Source organism: Acipenser ruthenus, chromosome 11 (genome assembly GCF_902713425.1).
Source record: "Acipenser ruthenus chromosome 11, fAciRut3.2 maternal haplotype, whole genome shotgun sequence".
Lineage (NCBI taxonomy): Eukaryota > Metazoa > Chordata > Actinopteri > Acipenseriformes > Acipenseridae > Acipenser > Acipenser ruthenus.
Genome location: NC_081199.1, coordinates 7,539,177 through 7,550,005, shown reverse-complemented (window position 1 = coordinate 7,550,005; position 10,829 = coordinate 7,539,177). Strand labels below are relative to the sequence as shown.

The following is a 10,829-nucleotide window of genomic DNA, read 5'->3' as shown; positions in this document are numbered from 1 at the left end:
GCTTCGCGTAGCAAATAGTGAAGCTGCACACACGTAGCTTTTACACAGCTGTCTGCGCCTGGAGCACCGCATTCATCTGCGACAAAATTATTTAGTAAAATGGACAAATTTAGTTGCCGTAGTGAGGGTCTGGTCTCTGCACGGTGATTGGTTGCTGACTGTCACGGGACGGAGTGCAGGGATTTCATTCTGTGGTGAAAAAAAAGCCTCTTCCTGAATTACACAGACGGGATTAAAGATGGTAAGGATAGAAAGTATAAAGCGTGAGACAGCGTTTACATCGGCAGTGTAAGGGTTTTCCGTAAATACAAACCACACTTTGCATGCACGCTAGCTATAGATATATTTTAACGCTAAAGCTTCGAGGTAGTGGGGAAATGTTAGGTTTCCTGGCCTGCTCTGCTGTTGTATGGTCTGTGGGTATTGAACTATCACATGACGAGCCAAAAAAAGTAGAAAAAAACGAAATGCAGTAGTATATTCCATAAAAAATCGAACCATTAACTGCGGTTTTACTATTTTTGTATTTATTTTTTCTGTTTCCCCTCACCATTTTGCTTAACCATTTTTAGTTCATCCTTTTTTTTTTTTTTTTTTTTTTTACATTATTATGGTTCTACTGATGTAAGGTTTTGAATGATTTGTTTTGACTTCATATAAAACTCTTCAACGTGTATCCAGTTGCATTATCAAAGCTGCGATCCATTCAATGAAAACATAGTGACGTGCTAATACTGGGTAGAGTTCAGCATCCCTTTTTTTCTGAAAAGAATATGGTAAGGGTAGGCTGGAACAGAACCAAGGCCACAGCATGAAGCACGATTTAACTTAACATCTGTTGTTAACAATTTACTGATATCCGTTATCACTGACATAATAATTAGTTTGATTTTAATGTAATTCAATGTAATCGATTACTAGAGTTCCTGAAATGGTTTGTTAATACATTTCTTTGTCAAGTAACAAGCATTTGTTATGCGGTATGTGCATGTACACTAATGGTAATGCAAAGAATAGTGTAACGCAATGTACAGTACTAATTTACATAAGCACACAGTAACCTGAACTTGTCGCTTTCTAGGCTAAAACAAAACGCAGTTCCTCAGAACTGTATCATGGTTACCAGTAATGTATGCAATACTCTGTTTTGTGGAGTGGTTTGAACTAAACACATTTCTGAAAAGTGTATTTTTGTAAAAATGCCACATTATTATTATTATTATTATTGTTATTATTATTATTATTATTGGTCACAGACAGACCATGATGTAAACGCCATAAACTTGGTCACGCTGTGGTTTTGTCTTTAAATGTATAGACAACTGTTGTTTCTTGTCTTGAATTAGTGGCTGTCCATTGAATAAATTCCAAAATTACATAAATTATTTCTTTGGCTGGCTATTGAATACATAGCCTGTTTTAAAAGGGCCTGTAGTAACCCAGTGAAGCGTGTGCTGTACTCGGAGCCTTAACATTCTCAGCCATGCCCTTAATACCTGGATTTTTAAACTTAGTCTTATTTCTTAAAATAAATAGTATGAATATTGATCTGCTGCCATTACAGTATATCTTGAACGAGAGACTTCTGGGAAGCAGTGTTTTGTGAAAGCCTGTTCTACAATCAAATTAACCAAATACATAACAGTATAATCACGTTGTACACTTTATTATTATTATTATTATTATTATTATTATTATTATTATTATTATTAACATTCATTATTTAATTTGTTGCCATCTAACACTTATGATTTGCTTTTTAAATGTTGCTATTCATTTTTATTTCTTCATGTATTTTCTGTTGTTTCATCTCTCTCTTTTTGTTAACCCTCTGATCATGTTTCACCTTGTCCCACTGTCTCCAATCAACCTCTTCATTGCATTCAGGCTGGCCACAGAGTAAGTTCCCTGTCTTTGAATCTCTTACTGCCCTTGCTGATGGAGGCTGGGCTTGCAGAGTGGTGGTGTGGCTCATATTAACACGCGGGGGTACATGTGTTTAAATGATGCTTAGATTTCTCTGTACAGTAGTAGGGTCCTCTGTGGTATATAAAAGGCACAGTAAAACTGTTTTTAATAAATGGTAAGCATTTAATTGTCTAGGCTAGACTAAACCAGCTACAAAAACTAGGAGTCCTGTAAAAAAGTTATTATTGAAAATTGAGGTTTGTCGATGTTCAAAATAGAAGTGTTTCTTTTTTTAAACAGTTCACTATGCCAGAAGACCACCCAGTTTTGGTCAGTTTTCAGTAAATTCGATTATTTACACCCTGCATCCTAACTGTTCGGCATCCCTTTAAATGTGTTCCACGTTTTAGTCCTGCATCATTCTTCCGTTTTATCTAGTTTCTTACCCCCCTGCATTTCACTGACACACTGACACACTCCCTTTAGTGTCTTTGGAAATTGTGCAGCAGAAAAGCTCAATTTTCTACAAACAAGTACCCATTTTAACAGCTCATTGGTATAAGACAGCGTGGTATCGATTTTAGTAATGTTATTCAGTAGGTAAAGACTGTGTTTATAACGGGCTATAATGGGATCAGATATGAAGCAATAGATGATCCCATGCTGCTTCAATTCATGACATTTCTATTTCAATGATGCTTCCCTACAAGACCTCTATTTTGCACTCTGTCTGAACAATGTACCAGCAGTTATCATGCTATCGTTTCCAAACCCCGATCTCCCGACCTGGGTTCAAGACAGCACAGATTGAAAGGGTTTCAGTAAAGTCTGTTATCCAGAAGTCATCACTTTTGATCCTCATGAATTCATAGTAATGTGCATTTATTCACCTGCCAACCAAGCACCTACTTCCAGCCCTCTTTACATCTGCAGGGATGGAAATAAGACTCCTATTGCATAACCGTTTCATCCCTTCTGGGTTTTGCTAAAAGCTTAATTAGCCACAGTGTATAGGTAACGAGCTCAGGTGTGTCTGATTAAAGTTCTAGTAAAAGCACACCTGCATCTGTCAAATTAAACTGTGTTACCCACTGTGAAGTAGAACAGGTAGGGTATTAAAGATAACATTTACAGGTGGTAAACAATGCATTTATGACAAACTGCTCAGCACTTTTCACGGTTAATAGTTTTGGGTAAGCATCACTAGCTATCTAAATCTCAGTTTCTTGCATTCAGGTTGCCTAGCTTTAGTCTGTTTAGATTTTAACCATTCGTTTTATCCCTTTTCTCCCTCTCTAAGCATTATCTTTTAAAACAGTTCTCTATTTACTTATTCACTCTAGTGATGCATGCTTTTCTGTTTGGGGTGAATGCTATCGGATGTAATATCTAATCTATAAACGGTAATGAAAATGTTCTGGTGACATTAAAAGAACAGAACAAAGTTATTTAACTGCTAACATCTTATTTATTACAAAAACGTACATACAAATGTAGATGCCAGGGTTATGAAAATCTAACAGAGCATGTGTGTCTCTCTTAGTATTTCTGTCTGTATAAATCTATTAAATGCCAGAGAGAGTATGTAGATCTTGCAGCTGTTAGAATCTATTGAATAGCCTCGGTGATCTTAAATAAAGAATATTTGAGCTTGTTTTGTTTCCTTGTCGGAGCAGTGGCTTGTGTTTTCAGCTGCCGAATGCGCTTCCTTCACTGTGCTTGTTAACTCCCCTGTGTGTTTCCTGTAAGTTGGTACTGGTGCTTGGAGACCTTCACATCCCCCATCGATGCAACGCTCTGCCAGCCAAGTTCAAGAAGCTGCTGGTCCCGGGGAAGATCCAGCACATCCTCTGCACCGGTAACCTCTGCACCAAGGAGAGCTACGACTATCTCAAGACGCTGGCCGGGGACGTCCACATTGTCAGAGGAGACTTTGACGAGGTTTGTCCCTTTATGCACAGATTCCTTGTACCCCTTTTTCTTAACAAATAAATGCAGTGACACTTACAAGTATAGTCTTTGATTTTTATTGGACACGCTAGTAATGTAGAGAACCGCTTATCCAATTGTGGGGAAACTTGCCATTAACTTTTAATATATATCAGAATCTGGGGATATATGGAGGAACGTGGCCATCTGCACTGCATGCAGCCCTTGCCTGTACATACAGTTGTGGCCATCTGTTGGTGACAGTTACCTCTAGTGCATAATAGCTATTATTTTGTATTTGTAGACGTGGCGGGGGGGGGGGGGGGGGTGTATGTTACTAACATGCAAATTGTTTTCCATTCATTAAAATGTTGCAAAGAGTGCTGTCTCTCTTCATTGTGTGTGTCTGGTGGTTTTTAGTCAGCTGAAGAATTGCAATTGGGAATGTCTCATTCTACGGCCGGCATGTTTGACTTGCAGAACTTGAACTACCCAGAGCAGAAGGTGGTGACGGTGGGCCAGTTTAAGATCGGCCTGATTCACGGGCACCAGGTCATTCCCTGGGGAGACCTGGCCAGCCTGGCTCTATTACAGAGGCAGCTGGATGTGGACATTCTCATTTCCGGACACACCCACAAATTCGAGGCCTTTGAAAACGAGAACAAATTCTACATCAACCCAGGATCTGCCACAGGGGCTTACAGTGCGCTGGAAAGGTTGGTAGAGCACAGTGTGTGAACCTCCGACTGATTCCTCGCCTCCTGTCTCTATCCATAGCACCAGCTGAAAGGTTTTCCAGGAACAAGCAATATTCTCAGATGGTTCTATTTCATTCATTCAGATTTCCAATTCATGCATAGTAAGAATTCAGTATAACAGAAGACAAGACTACCATTGTTACAGTTTTAAAATGTATCCGCATCGTGATCACTAGCCAGTTTTAAAATGTTAAAGGATGTCGTTTTTGCCTTTGCCATCAGATCTAGAGGTCATTTCAATTCATTTAAATACAACCACCATTCAAATCCTTAAAATCCAACCCTCACTTGCGTACATGTTTTTTAGGAGGCTGTGTGGTCCAGTGGTTAAAGAAAAGGGCTTGTAACCAGAAGGTCCCCGGTTCAAATCCCACCTCAGCCACTGACTCATTGTGTGACCCTGAGCAAGTCACTTAACCTCCTTGTGCTCCGTCTTTCGGGTGAGACGTAGTTGTAAGTGACTATGCAGCTGATGCGTAGTTCACACACCCTAGTCTCTGTAAGTCGCCTTGGATAAAGGCGTCTGCTAAATAAACAAATAATAATACAGACCGAAGTACACTAAAGACTCTTTCGAAATGGTTGCTTGCGCTCAAAATATGCCTCTCTTTTCCAGCAACATCATCCCGTCGTTTGTATTGATGGATATCCAGGCGTCGACCGTTGTAACGTATGTGTACCAGCTCATTGGGGACGATGTCAAAGTGGAAAGAATCGAGTACAAGAAGCTGTAAAGAAGGCGCGGTGATGGGTCCCTTTGTACTGTCTCATTCCTTTCATCTTGCAGCTCAACCACCGAGTTTCAACGCTACAACTGTATTATACATGTTTTGCTAACATTAAAAAAAGAGATATAAATATAAATATTCACTGTCATTTTTATTTAGCAGCAGAGTGCTGCTGTTAGTTTGTTTGAAGAATTGTACAATAATGCAACATGGTTTGTTTGAAAAAAAGTTGAGTCATGTAAATATTCTCTTTTAAATCCCATTATTAACTACTGGAAAAGATATAGTTTAGAAATGCTGCATGGAACATTAGAGGACTTCATTTGCCCCAATGTACTGATGTTGTAATAAAACTTCATTCGTGTTTGATTTGTTTTGTTGTTTTTCATTTAGAAAGCTGTGGTTTAACTGTGTTTGGGAAGTACTGGCAATTGCAAGTACAACACTACCTTGTTATCTCCCAATCTCACTTGCACAGCACACTGGGAAATATGGAAGAATGTTGTATGGGCAGGTAGTGCTAAAAAAAAAAATCCCACATCTGAGATTTATTTTTGCTGTGGATTTTATTGAATTCAACAGATTCTTGTATTGACAATTCAGACACACAATGTATTTTAAGCTAATTAGAACCGGCTGCTTGTTTTTTCATTTTACATATACTTTTTGTAGTCCTTGTTGCCAATATGCATGTCTCCCCTCTTCCATTCTGGAGCACACCTAGCATTTTTACAGGAGAAAGGTCAATCACGCCACCTTAATAGTAACCCAAGTTTAATTAACTGGATAGAGCAGCTTTAAGATCCTGATGTGCAGTCTGAAAACTAACCCATGATCGTTCTATCATCTATTAATCATTCGAAAGCAAACCCATTTAAGTAATGAAATACTGGATGCTTTGCATGTGATGGCTGCCTCTTCCCTTGGGGCTGCAGCTTGCTAAGTGGGATCAGAGTGGAAGAAACCACTTAATGCCCCAAATGCACTTGAGGACAATGCACAGAACCACTAAGTAAAACAGGTCACTGGCAGTGGATCCAGTACGTTCTGGGGAGCTATATTATTGTTTTCTAAGCTATTTAACAATCTGATAGGGGTCTATCATCGACATGAAAGCTGAAGTAATATCACTACTCGCCATTTAGGAGAACGAAGGAACTTTTAAGGAACTACTTTCACCAAGCGGATGAATACAAAAAAATATAAATAACAGACATCAGTAGTGCCGTGCACTCACAATGAAATGATCGCCTCCTGTAATGAGCTTTGTTAGTGTGGCTATGTTGATTTGTAATTGTAGGATTCCGCTGACAGGCTGCCAGATTTTCCCTGCTCCTCTTCAATAGATAAGGAGCTTATGGTTTGCATCAACGACTCCTCTCCATGCTTTTGTTCCTTTCTTACACGGTCAAGTTTAACCTTGGTATCTGTAAAACAAAATCACTATTGAGATCGTTTCATCCAACTAAATCACATTGACTTTTTTGCCTGGCCTGAGTATAACAGTACCCAAAACCAGACAATAACATCACTCAGACATGAGACAGACTACCGGTAACTGGATTTTCCTGAGTTGTGCCTTACCTTTCAGACACTTCCTTTGCGTCCCTGTCTTCGTCTTTGCTTTACTGGTTCTTCTCTGGTTGGAGGCTGGCACACTGGACTGCACTCTAATGTTATGAACACACTTTACATTAACTACACACACACAACCCTACTGGAAATATAATACATTATCACTGAGACTGTCCTTCATGACTTCTAACACAAATCTCTAAAGGTTTTATACAAAAGAAATGTATGTTACTGTTTTCAAGAAGGAAAGGTGATTACACTGTGGAATGAACAGACTACAGACCTGTGTCCTCCATCTATTATCCTGGGGAGAATAATGTTCCCAGTGTGGGTTTGTCTGTGCCTCCCTGGTGTGGGCTTGTTATTTCGGAGAGGTTCAGTCCTCTTGCCCATTTGGGACAGGGTCTGCTGGTTGAGCAGCACTTTGGCACTGGGGTTCGGATTTTCACATGACATGATGGACCCTACACACAACAACAAGAATTTGAGTTATTAATCTTGATCTGGATATAGAATACCTTTCTTCACAAATGATATCTAGGAAAAAAAGACCAAACACATGGGCTGAAATTAAGGGACAGGTTTTGTTTACATGAAAAAAAGAAAGATAGTTTATTATAAATGCTACATGCTGTGGATTAAGCAATGTGATTCCTGATAAACAATGGCTCACAGGTACACTAACAAATCCGGAAATTACAGAACCAAATTAGGAAAGAATGTGCTTTATTACACTTTACTATGCTTTTACTATGATAAACGTTTAAAAGGGCTAGCAGCATGGGCTCAATTCAAGCTCAGTGTTTTTCATATGGTTAATTTTACAATATAATAGGAACACAAAATATCCAATGACTGATATAACACTCTTGATTCACATGAGTCACCAGTGCATTGCTCTAGTCTAGTGTATGTGCCAAACCCCTCTCCTACCTGCACTAAGCGCATACCTGTTTGCGTGCAGTGGCTTCACTAAGCGCATACCTGTTTGCATGCAGTGGTTGCACTAAGCACATACCTGTTTGCATGCAGGGCTGCAGCATGTTCAGATACTGTCTCCTTATCTGTGTACGCATGTGTTCTGTGCTGTAGACATTGGCAATGCTGCACAGATACCTCTTCTGTCCTGTAGTCAAGTCCGGGTGCTGAAATAATCAAACCACAGAAAATATACAGTATACATTATATATGCATGTGAGTAACTGACCACAATTGCACTACTATTTCTATTTGAAGGAATTCCATTACCTAATTTGTGTATTTGGAAAGTAGAAACATAAATAGAAAGTCGTGTTCTCTAATCGTTTTCCCCCCCAAGGAGCGTTGCTTATGAGTCACCCTATACTGTACCTGCAGAAAGGGGGCAGCCCTCATTGACTTGGGAATGTGTACAGTTTTCAGTTGAGGTGTGCCAGACAGCTGCATGGCTTTAGAATGCAATTGGCTCTTGGTTGTGGCTGTCTGGTCTATAACAGCAAAGAGAAAAACAGAATATGGTACAGAAAATCACAAATCTAGCAGAACTTAGTGTGGTCTTTGTGTGTGTGTGTTTTAAATCATTTAAATAATCTAAACCTCCTAGTGTGCTATTTTCATCAGTGTGGCCCGAATTACATACTATAAACTATAATCAGGCTATAAAGACGTTAGTGAAGAGCGTTTCCTCATTAGATGTTCAGGGTCCTCTAGATTTGGTAAAAGGGGGGTTCTCAGAATACATCCAGAACTTTAAATACTCAAAACTAAAGTCAAGCAGGCAAACGTTTTGGCTACTGCCTGCATCTTACATTACCTTTGACTCTGTTATGCTACACAGAAGTTACTTTAAATGGTGCTTACCTGTGTATCTGTTACTCTGTGGGTAGCAATGTCCTGCTGACCTTTAAAGATGTGAATTAGTATTAGTATTGTTATTCATTATATGTTTTCAGTTTAAAATGTGATTGTCTTTTCTATTAATGCAGCTTCCAAACATGTACTGTAAAGGTATTCTACAAGAATATCAATTGCAGTCTTATAAAACATTCATTTCCTTGAAACTGACATGTGAGGAACCTGCACCTTTGAAAGCAGAGGTTCACAAGACTGCAAGTCCAACATCTTACAACAGGGCTCCTGTTTGCTTTCCAGCATCACCACAGTAACCTGGACGCTGAAAAAAGACCTTGCAGACAGCGGATCCCTATTATTTCAATAGAAAATAAGGGAGTAAAACGTGTGGCTTACACACACACACACACACACACACACACACACACACACACACACACACACACACACACACACACACACACACACAATATAGTAGCCTGGAGACACTGGACAGGGGCCAAAAATCTAATGTGACAAGACTTATAATATTAGAGGACAGCTCTTTTTGGCTTAAACTTTGAGCAAAGCATTTGATAAAGAGAGCCACAAAATCACAAATTAGAATCGAAAAAAGGTAAACATTTCTGATTATAGCTGTAAGTAAATAGGCTTAGTTAACTAAATGATTGCTAAACATGTTTGCTTTGTTGCATCGTGTTGTACCTTCTCCCGAAGACAGTCATTTGTCTTTGTTCTTTTTAAAGCCATCTGCAGCAATAGCCTATTGGTGGAAAGAGCCAGCCCAGGAGAGGAAATGACCAGGGGAGGAATTCTGAACAATGCAATACCACAATGGTACTAGTATGAAAAGGAGGCAGATATTTATATTTATCACAAACAGTCCTGGAACTGGACAGTTTGTTTTATAACTCCCCTAAAGGTTTGTAGCCTATAGTTTGTAGCCTATATTACTTTATAATATAATAATAAAACATGTAATAGCAATACACGTAACCAAAAACACTACAGTCCTCATTTAAAAAAAAAATTAAGTACAAGTGTCTGCATGCTGCGTGCTTGCAGCCTCAATACAGTGTAATCAGAATCGTGCTCAATACTATTCCCTACCTTGTTGCTAAGATCTGCTTGGCTGGAGGCAAATCCTGCCCTTTGCAGCCCTGTTCGACGAACGTTACCTGTTTTCTCATCACTACTGGCGGATGTTCATTGCTGGAGCAAAGTGAAACCCTTATTCCTCTACCGTACATGTTTTAATATTATAAACAGGACCCCCCGCCCACCCCCCAAAAAAGGCCAACGTCCCAATTAGTTATATAACGACATTTTAAGGTAGTGCGCCTGCGCCTGATCAGTATGTTAGGTGTTTACAGTGTATCTGCTGTCCAATATTTGTTTTTTAAACATCCTCAATTAATATTTAATGTTTAAAAACAAAGAGGACAATCAATGGCTACGCGGTGATGACATAGCTAAGGGCTGATTACGGTTATGTTAATGTTGCATTCGTGGGGAAGTTATTGTGAAAATGTGTGTGTGTAGCAAGAAGCACTCAAAAAATACAGGATTCACATTGTAACGTGTATTTAATATCAAAATCACCACTTTGATTGTGTATGTTGACAAAGTCCAGAAACATAAACTGTACAGTGTTACATAAGAGCGGAAAACACCATCCGAGACTTTTCAGAAAATGTACTACAAAATACATTTAATACATGTGCAATATACTACATTTAACAACATTTCACGGGTTTGTTAGAAATCTGAATTATTATTATTATGTCCATAATACTGCATTCAATATACATGTACACAAAGTGCATACAGTAAATAATACTGCATTGTAATACTTCGTAAACTGTATTGTCCTGACTGAAATGGGCATTCAAATACTGAATTTAAAGAGCTGTCGACTACAACAAGTGACAGAGTCAAAAGCAAGCTCACCCAATATGACGGAGGTTTAGTCCTTCTTCAATGCATATCTAAATAAGCATTTGTAAGTCTTCCTAAGCAACCATTCTGTGCTGTGCATCTAAGGCAGGGGATTCCTTGGGGATCGCCACTGAAACTGAAGGCAAGAAACTATCATCTATCC

The 10,829-nt window shown here is 39.0% G+C and overlaps 2 protein-coding genes across 7 annotated transcripts; one reads left to right on the top strand and one right to left on the bottom strand.

Annotated features, from left to right (window-relative positions):
- Window positions 1-42: 42 nt before the first annotated feature.
- LOC117428528 (vacuolar protein sorting-associated protein 29) lies at window positions 43-5,692 on the top strand. 2 transcript variants are annotated; one of them, XM_034047642.3, is made up of 5 exons: window positions 43-241; window positions 1,888-1,899; window positions 3,658-3,849; window positions 4,318-4,553; window positions 5,212-5,692. In XM_034047642.3, the coding sequence occupies exons 1-5, from the start codon at window positions 239-241 to the stop codon at window positions 5,327-5,329; spliced, it is 561 nt and encodes a 186-aa protein (XP_033903533.1). In that variant the 5' UTR covers window positions 43-238; the 3' UTR covers window positions 5,330-5,692. The 2 variants fall into 2 exon arrangements, with proteins under 2 accessions (XP_033903533.1, XP_033903534.1); XM_034047643.3 differs by lacking the exon at window positions 1,888-1,899 and having other exon boundaries at window positions 50-241.
- Window positions 5,686-10,796, bottom strand: LOC117427197 (protein FAM216A-like). 5 transcript variants are annotated; one of them, XM_059033209.1, is made up of 7 exons: window positions 10,679-10,796; window positions 8,738-8,778; window positions 8,249-8,364; window positions 7,917-8,043; window positions 7,182-7,362; window positions 6,908-6,993; window positions 5,686-6,750 (listed from the first exon to the last, which is right to left on the bottom strand). In XM_059033209.1, the coding sequence occupies exons 3-7, from the start codon at window positions 8,321-8,323 to the stop codon at window positions 6,602-6,604; spliced, it is 618 nt and encodes a 205-aa protein (XP_058889192.1). In that variant the 5' UTR covers window positions 8,324-8,364; window positions 8,738-8,778; window positions 10,679-10,796; the 3' UTR covers window positions 5,686-6,601. The 5 variants fall into 5 exon arrangements, with proteins under 5 accessions (XP_058889192.1, XP_058889188.1, XP_058889193.1 ...); XM_059033205.1 differs by lacking the exon at window positions 10,679-10,796 and adding an exon at window positions 9,839-10,048; XM_059033210.1 differs by lacking the exon at window positions 10,679-10,796 and adding an exon at window positions 9,907-10,045.
- Between the last annotated feature and the right edge of the window lie 33 nt (window positions 10,797-10,829).

Excerpts from the sequence above, each read along its gene's own strand:
- LOC117428528 (XM_034047642.3), top strand. Across the intron at positions 3,850-4,317 it reads TCAGAGGAGACTTTGACGAG|AACTTGAACTACCCAGAGCA; the intron begins GTTTGTCCCTTT and ends TTTGACTTGCAG. Across the intron at positions 4,554-5,211 it reads GCTTACAGTGCGCTGGAAAG|CAACATCATCCCGTCGTTTG; the intron begins GTTGGTAGAGCA and ends TCTCTTTTCCAG.
- LOC117427197 (XM_059033205.1), bottom strand. The coding sequence starts at position 9,978 with ATGTACGGTAGAGGAATAAGGGTTTCACTTTGCTCCAGCAATGAACAT. Across the intron at positions 7,363-7,916 it reads GCAGCCCTGCATGCAAACAG|GGTCCATCATGTCATGTGAA; the intron begins GTATGTGCTTAG and ends TGTTGTGTGTAG. Across the intron at positions 6,751-6,907 it reads GCAAAGGAAGTGTCTGAAAG|ATACCAAGGTTAAACTTGAC; the intron begins GTAAGGCACAAC and ends TTTGTTTTACAG.